We start from the raw sequence: 21,108 nt of genomic DNA, 5'->3' as shown, positions 1-21,108 counted from the left end.
GTGCAGTGATTGGAGCCCTACTGTAGACAAGGCAGTGTTGGCATGTTTATCACATGACATTTACACGGGCTCTGAGCAGGTTTAGACTGCACAGTCTTTAGAACATTGGAGGCAGACTGGAGCTCTGTCAGCAGGAGAAAATGGAAGCCGTTTAATGGAGACTCAGCCAGAGAGATTCAGTGACTTAGCCAAGCCCAAGGTCTAGTGGCCAGAGCCCGGGAGCCTGGCAGGTTGGAAGCTCCTTGGGCATTCATCATTTTGTGTCCTGCTCAGAGTTTAATACATGACAATAACATCTCCTCCTGCAGCCATTAGACATCACTCCCTCCCCATCAAATCACTAAAAAGCCCTGTGGTCGAGTCTCCAACTTGAAACTTAAGTTAAACTTATACCCCAGAGATGCCAGCTGAAACATTCAGAGGATGGAAGGGTAAGAAGAGCTTGCATACGTGGCCGCAATTCTTTCTCCTGCCAGAGCAGTATTCGGTGAAGGAAAGGGGTCAGCGAGGGGAGGGCAAAGGAGGAGCCTTACACCTCTTTTGATTCCAGGGTTGTGCCACAAGGCTGTTCTGACTTCTGCATAGCTACCATGGCCACCTAAGGGCTGTTGCAGCAGGTGAAAATAGCAAGGTTGCAATGGCACCGCTGCCCCACCTCCTTCCATGGCCATGCCCCAGGATACCCCTTCCACCAGGGAATGCAGCAGAGGTGGGAAGGGGCAGGGCTGGTACAAGAAAGCCGTCCAGGGAAGCCTGTACACCTGAATGGTTTCCTGGCTGAGAGATTCGCTCTCTTTACAGACCGACCCTTTTTTGCTGCTGGACTGGTATGAAAGATCAGTATTGCATGGTGGAACTGGACCAATTATGTGCCTCAGTGCCTAGGGAGAAGAAGGCAAGTAAAGCATAGACCTGGAGGAGCTACTGCTCGTTCAGACTGGTGTGAGCAAGGTCAGAAGCAACCCGCCAGCTTCTGCTTTACCTCGGCATTTCTTGGCTTTGCCAGGTTTTGTTCTAAGCAATGTTAGTGTTTTTTCAGGGCGGCTTGCTTCTGAGAAGTTGTGATTTTTTTGTTTCTAATTAGCCACATCAGTCTGTTATTTATTACTCTCCCTCCTGTGGTCCCACTACCTGCTGTCACTACAGGAACCGAAGACAATTCAGCCCTCTTCACCCCTGAATACTTGCTCAATCAAATCTTGTAAACATCTAGTTGAGTACATAACATGCCACACTGACTCTGGTTATCTTGTTTCTTGCTGCCTGCCTCTTCAGTGAGCCATAGCTTCAAAATCAACATATGCCACCAATGTTTCATTTTGATGGGGTCTTTGATTTGAACTGTGCAACTGAACTTCGCAGCCATCTGATGTTAATTTAGTAATTACTGGAATAATATGCTGAATTATTTTGCAGATGGTGCTTACGCTTTCTGACGTGTGCGTTTGCCACCTGTACTAGCTGATCTACGTAATGTCTGTCCTTGCTTTTGGCATTTTAGTGTGCGTGATGTGAGACTGCTTTAAAAGCTTTTCTGCTAGCATCTCTAATTCTTTCCAGAGCCAATGGCACACGCAGAATGCAACAAGCAGAAATAAGAGAATATTTCTTTACAGTTTGACACGAAAATGTTGCCTTACAGGGCCACTTTTTCAGCTGAGATAAAGCCAGTGATGTCACTAGTTAATTTAGGTCCAGGCCTGAAGTCGGCAATGAGTTACACCTGCTGGCGATGTGGCCTTGTATTGTTAAGAGTAGTAATCATGATTTTGGAGCTTGTGTTTTATTTCAATGAAGGAAAAACATTTTAACAGGATACATTGAAGAGACAGACACATTTACCAGGTTCTTAGTAAATGGCAAAGGAATTCTCCCATACCAGAGACATTTTCCATCTGTGACGGTCTTATGTATTTTTGGAGGAAGTGTAAAACATTTCCAAAGGTATTTGCCTTCATTACCTCTCTCTGTCTGCCAAGAGGTTTGGCCACTTACTCCCCTCACCCTCCCCAAGGAAAATGCAATCTCTCCTTCAGTCTCCTTCCGACGTGATGAATGCTGTTTTGTCACCCTTAAGACATAGCATTCCTTCTTTGCATATGGCCATGTATGAATGGTTTATGACCAACTTACCCCCAATGAGCCTGATCCTGGTTACACCCATGTGAATCGGTAGTAATTCTCTTGAAGTTAATGGAATTCACTGGTTTATGCATTTGATTGAGCCAAAGCCTGTGGAAGTCAAGAGGAGTCTTTCCATTGACTTCAGTGGGCTATGAATCAGACCCAGAGGGAGAGCAGAATCAGACTCATTGTGTAATTTACCCCATTGTTTGTCACTAGTAGATTTGGCCCAATATGGGGTCTGCGCCCACTAACTACAGGCTGCATTCTGCTGAGTTTGGCTTCTTATGCATTTGGGAGGGCATGGGTGTGGGGTGCAGGCATGGAGGTGGGTTAATCACACTTTGCTCAGGGACAACAGGCATTTCCAGTTGCAATATTTTATTTCTTTGTTTTTGTCACTAGTTACTCCAGAGGCCATTGGGTTCTTATCTGCAGTTGGAGTCTTTATTGTCCTCCTCACACTCCTTTTCCTCTTAATCAACAAGAAACTGTGCTTCGAAAAGATCGGTGGACTCCCATGCTTGGAACAACCAGGGAGACGAAAACACTACAAAGAGAGGTCAGGGGTTCATGAGGGCCTGGGTAAGCATCGTCATTATCTCAGTGCCTTTGATGTACAGAAACTCACTGAGGCTTTGATTAAGAAGAGAGTAGAGCCATTTTACGGTGTCTTGTGTTGTTTGTGTGGAAAATAGCATGGGTTTGAGGTGCGATGGTGTGACCTCTAACAGCAGATATAATGAATACAGCATTGCTACAAGGGACCCATCCTCTTTGTCGTCCTGAGCAATGTTCTCTTGAAAGATGGAAGAAAAGGTTGGAAAAAACACATTTTTCCATTGTTATCTTGTGGGAGTGCTTTGGTAGTGCAAAGAGCAGAAAAATCTGGACATTTCTGGCACTTCCTCAGAGCAATGGGAATGTTTGCTCAGTGTAGGATGCATCAATCCTGACTTCCTGACATTAACTCTCATACATATCATCCTGCATTAGTCCCATTCCAGAAACATATATTAAACAGATCTGCGATGACACTCTGAGTTACTATAGCTTGCAGGGAAGGCTTATGGGAGAGTTTTACTTTTCTTGTTTAGCCTAAGAACGTCGGCACGTAACCTGAAATTTTCAGATGTGCTGAGCTCCTACAACAGAACCAGAATGATTTTTTCAGAAGAGCTCTGCTCCTGTTTAGGCACCTGAATAGGTGGCTACATTGGGAGCTTGTAAGTCCTTTTGAAAATCTGACCATCGGTGTCTGAACTGCATGCAAATCTGGCCAGTAGTTTCCTAAATGTTTTGATGAGAAGGAAGAATGCTAAGTAAATGTTCTCTAGGGTGATGTTAATGCCAATAATGGGGGACATTTCATAGAAGTTACCTGTCATGTATCAGAAAGTTCTACAATAAATATTTAAAAATATATATGAACACTTACAAATCTATACTTAAAGAGGCACTGCCAAGCTGCTAGGCTAAAATATGACCTGCCTTTAATGTTTTTTTCAGATTTTGCTTGTAAAGTCGATTGCATTTTACATGTGTTTGGGTTTATCTGCCAGAACATATCCTTCAGTGTGCTTTTAATTAAATTATGGGGCAAGATGCCCAGTCTTCAAGATTAGCTACAGAAGGGCCTAACCCTATTAACACTTAGGTCCCAATCCTGCAATTCTCTTCCTGTGGATTGGCCACAGACCTGTATAAAACCTCATGGATTGCACTGTAGCTATATCCACTTGGCCAGGATCCACCCACACTGGGGCCTTAATAAAAAGCAAACAAATGCTTAGTCACAAGTTGACACGGAAGTCAATGGGACTACTTATCAATGTAGTTAAGCCTGCCAGTAAATCTTTTTAGTAACAAAGCCATTGGGACACATCCAGAATGAAGGGCTCAGCTTGCATGTCATTTTTTTCCTTTTCTTTTGGGGCTCTGTGTCATAAATTTAACGTGACTTAAGCATAGATTTTTCTGTGTTAAAAGAAATTTAACAGTATTATTTTTAAGTCTTTAGTGTTTTTCTGGCAAGTAGTACAAGAGTGTGGCTTTTTTTTTTTTAAAATGACACATCTCTCAGCAATGTGTAGGTGTCAATGTTCTTTGGAGCTGTCAAAGACTATCATGCAAACATGTATTTACGATGCCTTTTAAAATGTGAATTATTAATAAACAGAGTGGATTTTTTTCCCTCCCAAATTCTGAAGGCATAAAATTGCTGCCAAGCTGAAGCACTCTGTGGCAATTTTCATTTCAAAGTACATTTTCTATGACTGAGTAATAAACCCTTGAAAACATGGGTTTATAATGGAAACACTAATTCAACTTTAACTACAGCTGTGCCGTACAAGCAAAATACCATACACATTAATGAGGTGCTAAATCTGATACCATAGAGGATTACATTGTAATAATTAATTACAATGGGAGATTACTATTGGAGCCTATGTTCTCCTTTACAAAGTAAAACAGTCATGAAAAGTTGAAGTTAGAGTGATTAAAAAATGTCACCTTTTCTACGGTTAGGTTAATTTTGATATATAGGTATTTTTAAGACCATTAGAAGACATGCTTGCAAAAGAACCAGGATTTCTTACAGACATAAATCTGAAAAAATAGACCAAAACCTAATGGTTACATATCACATCAGATGGCAGTTGCAGAAGCCTAGCATATAGGCTGATGATGGGGTTGCCAGGTGGTCTGACTCTAGCAGGGCAGCTGTGGTTTATGATTAAATAATTCTATGAGATAGCTGTAGTTAGTATAACTAAGGAAATCTCCAAATATTACTGCTAACAAGTAAAATTTTTTTCTACCAAGGAATTTGATTTTTGCTGTGGTAAATGCATCTGTATATATGTATGTGTATGGGTATATATTAGTACAGTATATAAATTATTTGTGATTCTGTTTTTCAGTTCTCTTCTTTATTCTTGGTGGAAGGTTGCCTTTATTATTAAAGGGCCAAATTCAATAAAAAAAATCCTCTGCTTCTCATTGTTAAGATGTAAATTGTTATGGTAGTAAGTAAATGATGGGCAGATATGGTGAAATAGTGAAATCTAGCCACCCCACTTCAGGCGAGGTTAGGAATGGCTGAAACACTACTTCTGTCAGCTATTGAAATTAATTGGCCAAATCGAAGGGCAGGTGTAGGGAATCAAATTTTAATCTCCAGTACACTGCTGTAAATCTGGAGTGCTTTTATTGACTGCAGTGAAGTAACTCAGATCTTACACCATTGTGAATAAGTTCAGAATCTCGCCCAAGAAGTTTAATGGCTCTCTGAATTTGATGTACATGACAGTCTTCACTTGTATCCTTGCTGGATTTGCTGTTGAATGTTGACCTAGCTAACAATAAAAATAAAATTGGAAGGAAAAATAAATCTGTCTGGTTCATACATTGTAGGTTCTCATGTTAGCCTTATATATATATAATGAGTGTCTTCCAGTGCTCGGAATCTGAACAAAGATTTAACTGAAGTTGGTTGTACAGTGGCAAAAGGAGTTGAGTGAAATACATGTTTTCATCATTGTGAATCTGTGAGAGACATCTGCCCGTTTTAGTCCTAATTTGATTGTAATAAAGGGGCCTGTCTCTTTCTGAAAGGAACAATACACTTGAAGAATCTTTATGGAAAAAAGTATTAATTGAAAACCCTTTAGGGAACTCCAGAACAATGACTCGTAATTACTGGTACGCAATGAGTGTCGCTTGTGGTACTTGAGGCTTTTATGTCTAGTACTCTAGTCCCTCTTTCTGACCTTAACAATGAGCTGCATTCTGGACCATGATGCTTTGCCACTGATTGTCTCTCTTCAAGTGTGTGTGCACTCCAAGCCATGTTGGAGCGGCCAAGAGCAGTTCTGAGTTAGTGTGTGTACAGTTGAACAGAAGGAGTTGGGACTAACTGCTGGGTTGCTAAGCCTTAGCATGGTTAACATGTGCAGTTTCCCCCCAGGAGTTGGTAGCCATTACTCTAGGGGTTGAGGGGGGAAGAGGAAATATTATCCCTTTGATCTGTACCACTGGTTTTCAAACTTTTTTTTTTTTTTTTTGGCAGACCATTTGAAAATTGCTGAGGATCTCGGCAGATCACTTACTGATCTTCCCAAATGTTGTTTGTATTGTTAGCTAACTATTGTAAAGTGCTTTGGATAATAGCACTATATAAAAAAACTTTATGATAATTTAATTTTTTTGTTCTGTAAATAAAAGCACACAACTCATATTTTAATATCAGTAGTCTTACCTTTCTAATGCAATGGATGTGCCCTCTCTCCTCCGCTGCAGCAGCACCCGAGCTGGGGCTGGGAAGAAGGGGGCGGGTTCTCCCTCTCTCCTCCACTGCAGCAGCCTCCTAGCTGGGGCTGGGAAGAAGGTGGGTACCTCCCCTGCCACAGCAGCCACAGAGCTGAGGCTGGGAAGGAGGACCATCTTTCCCTAGCATCCACAGCCCTGGAGCTGGGGAAAGTCACCTCTTTCTCTGGCAACCACAGCCCTGCAAGTCCCAGATTCCCCCCTTTTCTTTCTCACCCTACTGCCCCCTCCCACCTATTCTCTATTCCCCCAGAAGCCACCCCCCACTTACATATGCGTCTTCTTCAGGGTGCAGGCACCTAATTAGTGGAATCATACCTGCGCGGCTCCACTAATTAGATGGGTGGTCCTTCAGTCTCTTGTGTTCCAGCCATCCAGGCACGCACCTTAGAGGGAATTATCTGCGGAGCCCCTGTATGGAGCTCGCGGACCACTGGTGGTCCACGGACCACAGTTTGAGAACCTCTGATCTATACAGTACAAGCGGGGTGAATCTTGTTCCTGTGCAGAGGGTCAGTACAAGACCTGTGCACCACTTTAGTCTCAAGTGAGCTCTAGTTGGAGGGTGTACAGTGTTGCAAAGGCCCTTCGCATGGGGTGACTTTTACCCTTGAAGTGGTGAAAGTTTACAATATGCAGTGCTGAGCAGTGCACTTCAACTGCAAAGTTCATGATCGAAACCAGCTTGTTTGCGGGAATATATAACAAGCATAGGGCAAACCCTTGTGTACACAGCCATATCTAGCCACAAACTGCAGTACTGTGACTCATAAAAGAAAACAATCCACTTTGTGTTATATGTCGATTTAGCACTTTTTAATATCGATGTGACTTATTCCAAAGTGGAGCAGAATGATCAATCTTACAGCCCACACTGAAGGCCAGAGAAGAAAATTGTGGTCTCTTGACTCCGCTTTACACAATTTATAGAGCAAAAAACGACAGAATTCTGCCTTTTCCTCATATTGCCAACAACAAACATTCAAAAATCACAAGTTGCACCCCCCAAAAAAATCATGAGACCGCTTAAAATCAAAAGTAAACAAAATGGGAGGTGGGGTTGATTTTTATTTTCTTAGGTTTTTTTTTAACCCTTAGAGTGCCTCAGACTGTGTTTTCAAGCTTTTCTTCTAAGCCACAGGGGATAGAAATTTCCTTTAAAAAAAAAAAGCTGAAATTCTTACATAGTTACTTGACCGCAGGAGCTGGGGATTTAAGGACAACACCCAATATCACAAGACTTGGAATAAAATCACGAGGGTTGGCAACAATGCATTTTTCTCTTGCTTTTTCAGTGTGTGCTTTTATCTGAGTCCTCCATGGAACCTGTCTTGGGAGCAGAGGCTGTGACCATCTCGTACTGACACCAAGCTAACCCTTATGCCTACTCATGAACGTGGAAGAGAAAGGGGAAGCAAATGGTGGCAGTGATGTGCACACTCAGTTTACAAGCTGTGTAGACTGTCTTCCTCCAACAGCACAATCAATAGTGAAAAAGATTTGCATCTTTCCAGAGCAATACAGTTATGGTCGCTATTAGCATTGCTTACCTTAGCAGTAGCACCTAGAACCGGAACCCCTGTAGGCTTGGTGTTGTGCTGTCGCAGAAAAAGGCATGGTCCCTGCCTCAAAGAGCTTAGAATCTAATTGGAAGCACTACAGCACCAGTGAGTGAAACAAACAGTAAGTGGGAGGAAGGAGGAGGGTAACTGCAGTGAGGCCACGCAGTTGTCTAGAATAGGTCTGTGGCTTTGAATTCTTTTAAAGGCAGCATACATAATGTCTAGAGCACTGCTCTGGGATCCAGGAGACTTGGATTCTATCCCTGGCTCTGCCACTAGCCTGCTGGCTGAAGTTGGGCAAGTCATGTCGCTGCTCTGTGCCTCAGTTTCCCCATGTGTAAAATAGGGCTAACAATAGTCACTAAAGTGCTGTGAGATCTGCTGATGAAAAGAGCTATGCAAGAGCTAGGCATTATTATTACTATTTATTAATGAAGTGTTTGAACATAAATACCAAACTCTTTCTGTCTGTCTCACTGTCTAGCCAGTGTTAGGTGTCTGATTTCTGTAGGCATCGTGACAGAAGTGGATCGTGAGAGGGTGAAGGGTTGGACATATGGGTCAGTCCAGGGACTTAAAGATCCACCCATGCCTCAGAGGCATTGTGAAAAGGAGTGGAGAGATATGTGTCTAAAGTCTGTAGCACGTGGCATAATGTGTGGGTGTATTCCCACACTGTTAACTGTGCAGCATTTGCTGGTGGTCCACAGAGAGCCGGCCACCTAGAGCTCCACAGATGTATGGGGGAGATGTAAGGAAAGCAACAACAGAAGTTAAAAAAAAAATCTTTATCACAGGAAACTAGAAATGCTTCAGTACTTTCCTATTGTTACTTTTCCATGCAAGCAATTGCCACAGACTCGTTACATGATCACAGAGCAGAGGGGAGATAGCTAGGCCATGTGCTTGCAAAGAGTGGGGACTCAGAAGTTAGTCAGTCTAATTATATGGCGTCTTCACTATGAAAACAGGATGAGAGCCCTTGTGTGTGCGGGTGAGCACATGTACACTCACATAAATGCTGAAAGTTATTTGCTGTGCCACCTTCTTGTTACTATTCAGAAAGGAACCATCCAATTTTTGTGCTCATTTGACCCATGGTCAGAGAATTTCTAAAGACCTGATTCTGGTCCCAAATTGATTTTACACTGATGTAACTCCATTCGCTTCAGTGGAGATACGCCTGATTTACACTGACAGTGGATTGAAATCTGGCCCTCCCCTATATCACAGGCAACAGAATATAGTCCAGATGTGTTTCCCTCTACTCCCCACTGACCTAAAATTCACCCAAGAACGTAATTATTGATCACGTTAGCACCTACGCTTTCCAGTCGTGGACCAGGACCCTATCGTGCTAGGCATAGGTTTCATGGATTCATGGGGCTGGTTTATGCCCTGAGCTTTAACCCATCTCCTGGGAGTAACACTTTTGTGTGCTGGATCCTCTTTGTCCCACAGGGTTGGCGCAGCTGACTCTGAAGCTGAGCTTTGAGCGCCAGCTCTCCCTCTCTCTGTATGGTCATGACTGCACAGGAAAGACAAATCTGCAGCTGGCCTGTGCCAGCTGACTCGGGCTCGTGGGGCTTGGGCTGCGGGGCTGTTTCGTTGCTGTGTAAATGTCTCAGCTCGGTTCTGGAGCCTGGGCTCTAGGACCCTGCAGGGTGGGAGGGTCCCAGAGCTCGGGCACCAGCCCAAGTCCAGATGTCTACACAGCAATGAAACAGCCCCACAAGCCCGAGTCGGTTGGCACAGGTCAACTGCTGGTTTTCTTTGCTGTGTCGACATACCCTCTGGGGCTCCATGCAGCAAGTCCAGCCAAGCCAGACTCCTGTGAGAGACTCCCCCCACTTCTGGGCACAATGCTCTCAGTAAGTATCTGCAGTATCCACAACACAGGCCTTTTCAGAGGAAGGAAACAGTTTACCAGTTACCTGGAATAGAGACTCTGAATGTCCTTGGGTTAGCATGAAAGAGGTTTTGCCATGCCTGCTTCCCTATGCTCCATTCCTGCTTTGTCTCTCCATAGAGAGAGCCCTGTTGCTGTGTCTCTGAGGCCAGTTCTTAACACAGGTTCCTGTGTCCATTGTCCTTCTGCTGCAAAACCGTGCTGTGTTCACATATTCAGCTCCCTCTGCAACAAACGTGTTGATTCTAGCCCAGACATTCCTAGTGGCTATATGTGTCAAATACCTAACCTGATCTCCCATATCCCAGGAAGAAAAATCAGTTCTTACCCCAACGGGTAGCAGTGCAAAGGTGCCCAATACAGAGTTATGCAGATACTTTATAAAATATTGAGGATAATTCTCACATTTGTCAAAGATGTATAAGCACAGAACAAAAAGACAGTCCCTGCCCCAAAGAGGTTACAATCTAAGTAGAATAGTAATGTGCCTATATATGGAATAAGTAGTTTGCGTCACACAGAGCAACTCACAGAATGGAATAAACCCTTTGGGGTCAGGTTGCAATCAAACTGTCCTGCTTGGATTTAACAATGGTACTGCAGATGTTATTTCATAATGTTTGTGTTTAGGAATTGCAGAAACATTTTTCATCTTGTTTTCGTACTATTTCTCTACATTGTAGACAAGCCTGGATTCGTGAAACAGCTCCTAACTGTTACAAACAATTAATGTCAAGCTTACACAATAGATCTTGCTATCGCTGTTCCCTCCCGCCTCCCATGATAACTGTAGGGGACAGTAATTTATAGTTGCCAGTCTTTTACAAAAGGAGTGCACATGACAAAGGATCAGAAAGAAAGGAGGCTAAATATCCTGACAAAAATGTGTTTTGTTATCGGGAAATCAGTTTTTAAAACAAATCTTGGCACAACTCCAAACATAGCTAGCTGCATGCAAAACTGTGAAGAGACTAATAAGAAATTTCAGAATTCACTGCTTGGGTTCTAGAGCCTTTACGGCTTCTGATCCTTGTTTTATATTGGACCCATTACTGTGATATCCTGTTTTGGGAGAAGTGCTTGAGAGTTAAAGCATTTATACAGCTCCTCTGTCTTCAAAAGTCTGCGTGACTGATGTACCCTCAGATACTACAGTGATCAGTGCTTGACACGTGTATGTAGAAATTTACATGGTGACACCTGCCCTTCCCCATCTTTCACTCCTGGGGGCATTCTGCACCAAAAAACTACAAATTCTGTGCATACTGACCTACTGGGATTGTTAGGTGATTTATTGGCAGCAATTTGCCAATTTTCCAGCTCCGCTGCACCAGGAAACTAGGGTTACACAGTCTCGTCCACCAAACTCCCAATACGAGGGGACCTTTGAGGAACAGGAGGCTAGGGTGGACAAAGAGGCTACCCCTCAAATCCGTGTTTCATTGTTGTTTCTAGGTGAGACAGTCGGGCAATGCCGTAACAAGGGCGAGGCAAGTGAGGTACTTGCCTCGGTCGCGCAAAGTGGAGGGGCACAGCTCTACCGCGATTGGCGGTGTTTTGGCGGCAGCTCTACTGCTGCTGCTTCTTCGTCGGCAGTTTGGCCGTGGGTCCCTGAGTCCCTCTCAGAGGAAAGGACCTGCTGCCAAATTGCTGCTGCCGCTTCATTCATTCTTTGGCGGCAATTCGGCGGTGGGTCCTTCTCTCTGAGATGGACTCGGGGACCCGCCACCAAAGAGCCTGGAGCCGGCCCTTGCCGTGGACACAAAAGTTCCTTGTTACGACTCTGCAGTCATGCATCCACCACCATTTATGGCCAATGATTTTTGTCAATTCCGGCACCTTGTGAAGAGAGTGGCTGACACCATCCACATACTGTACTTCTTGAGGAAGTTAAAGACTCTCATCACAAACTCCTGGACACTGCATTCCGTGATACCCACCGGGGTTGCACTACCCATTAATGAACCACTCCTGGATCCAGCAACTCCAGCCATCATGCTGCTAACATGTATAAAAGTGGATAAGAAATATGTTGCCCCAAGGACTCAGAATTTTTGTTTCCTCCGTCCCCCTTCTAATTCCCTGGTGGTGAGTGTTGTAAACAAATGGGGTAGACAGAATTACCCCAGGTCTGCTCGTTAGGAAAAAGGCCAGAAAAGGTTAGATCTTTTTGATGAAAGCCTACTCATCTGCAACTCTCCAATTTCAGATCACAAATTATCAGGAGATTATGGACAAGTATGACTACATTAATTACAATGAGTTCACATCCTTTGTTGATCATCTTCCAGAGGAGCACAGAGAAACTTCCTTCTGGGCCATCATTAAAGAGGGTCAATTATTGGCCAGAACCTCTCTCTCCAAGCATCCTTGGATGTTGCAGACACTGCTGCTAGATCCATCTCCACAGCAGTTGTCATGTGCAGGATGTTGTGGCTCCAGTTGGAACCACAAAGGAACACTATTTCTAAGAGTGATGAACAACATCGGGCAGGACGAGGCCAGGGTTGTCCTTGTAGTACCAACTTGTCTGAGGCAAGATTGGTGTCCTTACCTGCTTCACCTGTGTATCCAACCAATGCTCAAGCTTTTTACCGTCCTGCATCTCCTCTTCCAGGAAATGGGTTTTGTGTTTCAATCCAACCAAGAGGTGAAGTTGTTCTCCAAACATAGCTCCCAGATGGTTCATGGGATTAGAATCCACCTGCTCAACAAGAGTACAACAAGTGTTATAAACAGTAGAAGGGAGTCAACTCAAATTACTTAAATTCAGAAATGGAAGAGGTTCAACCGCTGGTGTCACCGTCACCATCTTGTGCCTGAATCTCCTCCGTTCTTAGCCATTGTGGACTGTCTGCTGGACTTAAAAAATTGGGTATGTCAGTTAGCTCTGTTAAAGATTCATCACCCTGTGATATCAGCTTTTCATTTCCCCCTAGATGTGTATTCCATGTTTGTGCACTCTATATCCTTGAGATCTATTAAGGGTCTGGGTAATCTTTATTCCCAGGTTAAAAATGATACTATGATTTGGGATCTCAACCTGGTACATAGATATCTTATGGGACCTCTGTTCAAATCTATGGTGAGCTGCTCCTTGCTTCACGTATCTATAAAGACTGCCTTTCTAATAGCTATCATGTCAGCCCACAGGGTTGGAGAAATTAGAGCCTTGATGGCAGAACCCCCATTTATGATATTTTTCAAGGGCAAGGTCTTACTATCACCACACCCAAAGTTCTTAGCTAACGTGCTGTTGGATTGCCATCTGAACCAGTCTATTGATATACCAGTATTTTTTCCTAAACCACATAAATCTGAGGTGGGAGACTTGTTAAATGTACGGCAGGCATTGGCTCTTTATCTGGATAGGACCAAGCAATTTCGGAAGTAATTTTGACTCTTTATCTCCACTGGAGAAGGATCAAACGGGTCCATGATCTCTTCACAGAGACTCTTGAGTGGATGTACTACAGCTGGTGCTTTGCCTCCCCAAAGAGTTATAGCGCACTCTATCAGATCACAAGCAAATTCCACAGCACTACTTGAAAACATGCAAATGTCTGAGATATATGCAGAGCTGCTATGTGGGCCTCAGTGCGTACCTTTTCTAACACTATGCCTTGGTCCATGTGCTCAGATCTGATGCGGCACTTGGTTCTGTTCTACTGTCTTCAGTCTTGAACTTGATTCTGAAGCTCCCTCCTCCCTGTGAGGACACTGCTCAAGAGTCACCTGACGTGGAGCACCCGTAGGGCACTACTCAAAGAGGAAGAAAAGGTTACTTTGTGCAGTAGCTGTTCATCGAGATGTGTTTGCCTGTGGGTGCTGCACTATATTCCCTCCTTCCCCTCTGCTTCAGACTGTTCTTGTTGGATGTTTGGACAGAGAAGAAACTGAGGGCAGTTTGCCTGTGCATCCCTATATACCCTCAGAGTGTGGCATGAGGTTGTAGAGGAGGTATGCATGGGTCCAACAGACATTGCTTATGGAAAATCTCTGATCAAAGGCTTGAGAGGCATATGTGCACCTGAAGTGGAGCACCTATAGGGGGAGACATCGTGAAGAACCAAACTGCTGCCCAAGGTGAGTAACCTTTTCATCTTTGGAAGCTTGGAATTATTTTCCCCCTCATTGATGCAGAATGAACAGAGGTCAGAATGTTCCCATAGAGAACAGCAAAGCTGTGGAACGCGTTCCCAGTTCATGTTAAAGAAATAACCATGGCGCTGAAAACTGTTAGATCATTTTACCATAGACATTAAATGTATGTGAATTTTGCTAGTTGAATTTCTCCCAATATTTTTTCTTCCTCCTGGGTCTCCTAGGAATGGAATGATGGTACATCTGACAGTTACTGTCATGACTTGGATGTTGGGGGCTCAGACCTAGTAGTTGAAGCGGGGGTCGGGCCTAGTGGTCAGAGCAGGAGTTGGGAACCAAGAGTTGAGCCAGAGATCAGAGTCAGGAGAAAGCAGGCCTGGAGCAGAGTGGAACAGGACAGGAGGAAGTCAGGGAACAAGGCAGGTGCAGGAGCACTCACAGCTGCACGCATACGAATCGAGCCACCAGGGACCTGCCACTGCACTTAAAACAGGCCTGGTCTGCAGGCTCCCTTCAGCCAACCAGATGGGCAGGTCAATTAGGTGATCCTGCCACAACCCATATGAGTGCATTTATCTGCCTGGAGGCTGGGCTGACTAGTCCTCAGGCTCGGCTGAAGGAGCTCACTCCTTACAGTTACCATCGCTCATAATATAATCTATAAAGAAAACAGTGTATTGATTGTAGGGATTCCATAGTGAGGTTGTGGCACTTTCTCTTCTGTGCCTAACATTGACTCTCCTACCCATCTGATTTTCTAAAATAAAAGTAACAATTAGTAACTAAACAGGCTATTTAGCCAGAAATTTCTCAGGAGAGAGAGAAAAGGTTGGGGATGTTTGAAGTGAATCTGATAAGATATATGAGATATACACATTAAAAATAAGTGGCAGTCTCTCCCACTTACTGTTCTCATCAATTTTTCTCCATCCATAACTCAGTTTTTTAAAGTGTGAGTTGAGACTGGTGAAGTTATTTAAAATGAAAATTCTTAGTGTTGGAAGGGCCTTGCTGTGACGCATGTTGTAAACATCAATTAAAGCAGCACCGTTGTTAATTAGGGTTTGGGCTTCTGGGAAATAGCCAGTCTCTAACTAATGTAAACTCCCTTGGCTTCTCCAAACAGTTTCTAGAAACTATCACCCTCCAGTGCCAGTTCACAACCTGCTATAAGCTGAACACTTTTCCTAGATTTTGAAAGGTAACCTCAACTTTGGGGCAGCCTAGTAGTGGCTACCAAAACTGTGTCATCCATGGTCCTGCAGATGGTGGTATTTTTATTTTTGTTTTTTGTTTTTATTCACTGCTTACAAGTGCTCCTTAATCTGGATTTTCATTTTAAAAAAATCTCTTTAGTATTCTGGTTGTGAAGACAACCTCCAGAATGTGAACTGAATATACTGCAGTGCAGTGAAGTTTGCCGGAGTCTGCAGACAGCTTGAACCAATAGCTTTAGGAGTTGTGCACAACTCCATTATTCTCAGAAGGCTGTTATATCTGAAACCTACTAATGGCATCCGGATGCTTCCCGGGGTACCCAGGATTGTGAGATACCTTGCTGCTCCCTGCCATTAGCATGAGAGAACCTTGTCTGTGCCTGTCAGGGGTCAGCTCCCTGACAATCCTGGCCAAAGACAGCACAAGTACTCCCCTCTCAGCTTCCCTGCCTCCCCCCAGACTATGCTGTGTCTCTGCAGGCAAGCGATAGGCACACGCTTACATTTATTCATGTTTTCACTATAAATATATCTATTATCACAGAACAGAGATTCAAATGATAGTAAGTGAGAATATTGGAAATAGTTACATATAACCCAAAATCATAACATCATTGCTACAGCCTAAACTTAACTCACAGGACATTAGTGTGTCTCCTACAGGATCGCTTACACCAAGTCCTTTTCTCAGCATTTTCAACTAGAATGGCTCAGACCTTCCCTTCATAAAATCAAGCCTGCTGGCAACTTGGCTTCAGATTAAAGGATGACACCTAGTCCCCCTTCCGCTTCTTTTTTAGTTACACAATATGGACCTTTGCCCCAGCAGGTTCTATTTTCAGAGATTGATCTTGGAGTTCCTCTGTCGTTGTAAATCTTCAGGCCAGCACCTGACCCAGGCAACAAACACAGCCTGTCACCAAGTATGCCCATTGTTTTTATGCTGATTGGGTTGGCCCGGAGGCATACAATACACAATGGCCTGCCAGAAATATAAATATTTACTACCTCCGTTCCTGCCTAGAATCAGTTTATCACCTTCTGGCGACCTGTCTTAACTTAGCTATTTTAAGAACATAATTTTCAGGATACATACAGAACTCCTTACACATTATCTGCCCATACATCTCACAACAATGATGATGACCAGTGTGACACATGCTTTGGGTAGAGAACTTACGTGACCCCTCTTGGTGAATGCAGGGGATCCTTGTAACCCTGTGTACCCCTGTGCCCTTTGCCAGTGGGCACCAAGAGGTCCTTAGGTCAGACATGAGCTAGTAACCCCTCACAAAAATGCAGAAAGGCTTTGTTCTCTTTATTTTTAAAGCGACTGTTCCATTTTAGAAGCCATGTTTAGCTACTGTGCTTAGCAGTCATCGCTGGATGTAGCAAACCTAAATCACTTCCTACCTAAAAATCCCCGAAAGGCCTAATTCTCCCCCTCCCAGCCGTCAATATTGCCAGCGTCTCCTAACAACATCTACAGTGCAGTAGCCCATCACTAGAAAAATCTGCAGCACGCTGAAAACGTATCATTTGGAGACAGTGTAAAATGAATTGAATTCAGAGTCAAAACGTATAGATCATACGAGGAAGAGTGGTTGGATGGGAGCTGCGGGGACAGTGAAGGGAATGTGCGTGATTGATTGCATGGGAAATATAACCTTGGTTTAATGGGCCACTGAAATGAATGGCAAGATTCCAGTTGACTCCAAGTAGCATTGGGTCAGTGTCTGTGCATGTACGGGAAGGTTTTGTGATAGCCATTAACTTTAAAAATGTATTGTTAAAGATTTAGTCACCCATGCTTTTATCACCGGGATAATGATGATAATTTTAAGTACGTTCTAATGATGACAAATGTCTTGGAGATTTCTACAAAATGAACCATAGCCAGTTAAAAGACCATCATTTGGCAAAATAATCAGTCATGGAAGGTGCAGATTGAAAAGATCGATTGAGTCTTCCACGTCTAATTCAATGGAGGACTACTCCCTAAAAAAAGACTGAACAAAAGACTCTCTAGTTTTATATATCCTGGGAAATGGGGATCCTGTCAGTTTCCTTTGGATGCTATCTTCAGCCTTATAATTTTGGAGAGGTTTTCTTGATGGTCCCTTTCTATTTTCCCTTTCTTAATGTAGTTATGCCTATCTATATGGCCTGGTGGCACGCTATATAATTCTTCTCTCTTTTGGGGTGAAACCTAGCCCTCTTGAAGTCAATGATATTAGTGAGGTGCAGATTTCACCCCTGGTGTTGTAAAGTCCCCTCTCCCCCTCCTGTAGGTGTCACTGACCCAAGCAATACAGGTGGTTCAATCTTTCCTCTTAAACCCATTAGCCTTCTGGTAATTTTTATTCCTCTTCTCTGAACTCCCCCTGAATTTGCCAATATCTTTCTGGTAAGGTGGGGAAAGATTTTTCAAAGGCACACAAAGAGCAGATGTGCCAGAGGCATGCAGAGAAGGGCCCATTGCCTTCCTGCAATCCTTATGAAGATGAAAAAATGACACATGTTCCTGTTTTGAGATTTTAAACCTCTTTCCACACTCTGCTTCCAAAAAATCAGAAACTGTCTTAGGTTCTAGTTCTGCAGATATGTAAGCACATACCCAACTTTAAGCCTCTGACTAGTCCCACTTAATTCAGTGGGACTGCTGACAATGCAGAAAGTTGGACATGCTTAACTGCCTGACTGAATCAGAGCCTGAGTGTAGAAAATGGTTATATTTCATTTAAACATCAAAAGAACATTGTAATTATTCTCAGCTTCCCCTTCCTCTGCCAACAATTGATATCAAAATGTTCCTTTTAAACTTTCTCATAGAAATGAATACAGCCTATGGACTTGTTCCCCCCATAGGAACAAACATTTGTCTAGTAAATGGCTAGAACACAGTGTTGGGAGTAGGGAGTTCTGCTTTGATCGACTGTGTGACCTTTGGGCAAGTCAATTAAAAAAATAAAACAAGACTTTTTGTGCCTCTGTTTCACCATCTTCAAGGTGGATATGATATGATACTTAACTCAAGGGGGTGTTAAGGGAATCCAGGTTTGTAAATGCTTTGAGAACCTGGGCTGAAATTTGCTATATAAGAATAGAGTATTTTTATATAGATCGTTCTGGTGCTAATAGCGTAATGTATGAGCACCATGAGATGTGCTAGCGTTCGAGTGGTCTGTATTTAAGTTTTTGTCATAATGGCTTTCATCTGGCTGCTGTAAGATTAACTGGAGCTCTTTGCTGTCTGCTACAGAATACATGCCTTGCTGGGTAATCTTGGCTTTCTGGTGGTGGTTTAGTGGCTGTATCTTTAAGCTGGTGGAAGGGTTCTTGCCTTTCCTTCTCTCTAGGCTGAATAGTTTTGATAGATAACACATATACATTGATGGACAAGTGATTTACGGTAATCTCTTATAATGCTTATTCTATAGCTCACAGAATTGTAAGTGTGGCATGCTGGCAAAACTGAACAACTGATCATCAGATACAGGTCATGGTATAAGCATGGCTTCTCAGAACGCTCAGAGTTTCCTCCAGCCACTCTCCTCCTGGATGTCCCGGATGTATGAAGCTGTCCAACAAGCAGGAGACTCCTTATCTTCTTCGTTGGTCAACTTGAGCAGAGTGGACCACAAGTTGGAGGAAGATGGAAACCAGGACTTAGAAGACAGTGATGGCAGTTATAAGGACTACTCTGAAGATTCAGAAGATGAAGGAAGCTTCACCCAGAACATGAAAGGTGCTGAGCATGTGCATCTTGAAGACAGTCACTTTCCATCAACAAGTCAGGATCTTGATTCCCAGGCACCTGCCGGTGGCTCCAACATGAGTCTGCAATGGCAAAAAAGAGTGAGAAGTGGCACCAGCTCCTCAGAGCAACGTCCAGATGACACCAGCTCTCTGTCATCCCAGGGATTTTACCAAGAATATGACGATCACCAGCTGCTAGGTATGCTTCCTGCCATACCCGAAGAGGAAGGCTACCTCAACAGGCAGATAAGGGATCTTCAGCATGACCTTGATGTGGCTGGCTCATTAGAAAATATTAATGGAAAGGCATGTGTGGAAGGTAAGATGATGGTAACCACACGGCAGCATTATGCAAGAGGGCCCATTTCTCTGCTTTGGCTTTGATTGAGTTCGTTATTAATCTGCTCATTTTATTTTACATCATCTCTTGTACATTTCTCACAATTTCAAAATCCCCAAACCAACCATGCTGATGGTCCTGATTCTCCTGTCTTTCAGAATTAATTGCATTAAAGTGAGTGGAGTTCAACGGGTGTAGAGACACGGTAGGTTAGAGGAAAATCAGGCCCTGTTACCGTATTAAGAAATGCAGTTCATTTCCCACATTTATTCAATTCAGGCTCATGAGCTTGACATGTCAGTGTGCTGTGGATTTCAGCCAAAATGCTTCAGGTATCAGAACCCTTCAAAGGGAGCTTTTCACCTTAAACCTTCCCTTTGAGGAGCATCTGCTTGTACACCATTGCTTAAAAAAAAAAAAATCCAACCTTGCCGTGAATCTTAAGATGTTTCTGTGTGGTTTGCTTTGAACACTGTACTGAAAGCTAGATGTGTTTTGAGAGTTACAGATGAAGTACTCCCAGATCACTTTTTCTCCTCAAAACTTTTCAAATAAGATCTAAGAGGACCATAGGTGCTGACTTTTACTGGCACCGGTGAATGCTTGAACCCCCCTTAACCCCCGGCCCCGCCCCGACTCCACCCTTGCTCTGCCCCGTCCCACCCCCAAAGACCCTGCCCCAACTCCACCCCCCCGCCCCTATTCCGACTTCTTCCCCAAATCCCCGCCCCGACCCTGCCTCTTCCCCACCTGCTCCCCTGAGCGTGCCACTTCCCGCTCCTCCCCCTGCCTCCCAGAGCATGCTACAGCTGTTTGGCGGCAGCAAGCGCTGGGAGGTAGGCTGAGGAGCGGGAACGTAGCACGCTCAGGGGAGGAGGTGGAGGAAGAGGTGGGGTGGGGTGGGGAACTTGGCTGCTGGTGGGTGCAAAGCACCCACTAATTTTTCCCATGGGTGGTCCAGCCCTGGAGCACCCATGGAGTCGGCACCTATGAAGAGGACACTAAAGTAGGAAATTATAGGAAATGGATCAGAATTTGATTTTTTTTAAAAAAATTAAGTTAAATTAATAGTTTCCGGGGTCTGAATCTCCGTTACCCAAAGGATGTATACTAGGTAGCCCCTAATAATGGCTTCCAGACTGGGCTTGATAAGTTTATGAAGGGGATGGTATGATGAGACTGCGTTCAATGGCATGTAGCTGACCTGCGACTGCTAGCAGCAAATATCTCCAACAGCTGGTGATTGGACACTAGATGGGGAGGGCTCTGAGTTACTACAGAGAATTCTTTCCCAGGTGTCTGGCCGGTGGGTCTTGTCCACATGCTCAAGGTCTCACTGATCGCCATATTTGGGGTCAGGAAGGAATTCCCGCCCAGGTCAGATTGGCAGAGGCCCTGCATCTTTTTTTTTTTGTCTTCCTCTGCACCATGGGGCACAGGTCACTTGCAGGTTTAAAGTAGTGTAAATGGAAGATTCTCTGTAACTTGAAGTCTTTAAACCATGATTTAAGGACTTCAGTATCAGAGGGGTAGCCGTGTTAGTCTGGATCTGTAAAAGCAGCAAAGAATCCTGTGGCACCTTATAGACTAACAGACGTTTTGGAGCATGAGCTTTCGTGGGTGAATACCCACTTCCTCAGATGCATCTGAGGAAGTGAGTATTCACCCACGAAAGCTCATGCTCCAAAACGTCTGTTAGTCTATAAGGTGCCACAGGATTCTTTGCTGCTTTTAAGGACTTCAGTAACTCAGCCAGAGGTTAGG

The 21,108-nt window shown here is 43.9% G+C and overlaps 1 protein-coding gene across 8 annotated transcripts in view; it reads left to right on the top strand.

The window, feature by feature from the left end:
- The window catches only part of SYT16 (synaptotagmin 16), a 147,662-nt gene that overhangs the window by 71,495 nt on the left and 55,059 nt on the right, over nucleotides 1–21,108 (top strand). For 4 of the 8 annotated variants that reach the window (XM_050952608.1, XM_050952606.1, XM_050952607.1 and 1 more), the window contains exons 1-2: nucleotides 2,632–2,709; nucleotides 18,686–19,323. The exons of 2 other annotated variants lie outside the window; for them this stretch is intronic. In XM_050952608.1, the coding sequence (XP_050808565.1) occupies nucleotides 18,759–19,323 (565 nt within the window). In that variant the 5' untranslated portion in view covers nucleotides 2,632–2,709; nucleotides 18,686–18,758. Of the gene's footprint in view, nucleotides 1–2,529; nucleotides 2,710–18,685; nucleotides 19,324–21,108 lie in introns of those variants that run through there. 2 more of the 8 variants (XM_050952609.1, XM_050952610.1) reach the window with 2 other exon arrangements.

This window comes from Gopherus flavomarginatus, chromosome 5 (assembly GCF_025201925.1).
Source record: "Gopherus flavomarginatus isolate rGopFla2 chromosome 5, rGopFla2.mat.asm, whole genome shotgun sequence".
NCBI classification, from domain to species: Eukaryota; Metazoa; Chordata; order Testudines; family Testudinidae; genus Gopherus; species Gopherus flavomarginatus.
The sequence above is the reverse complement of the archived record's forward strand: the minus strand, read 5'-3'. Positions and strand labels throughout refer to the sequence as shown.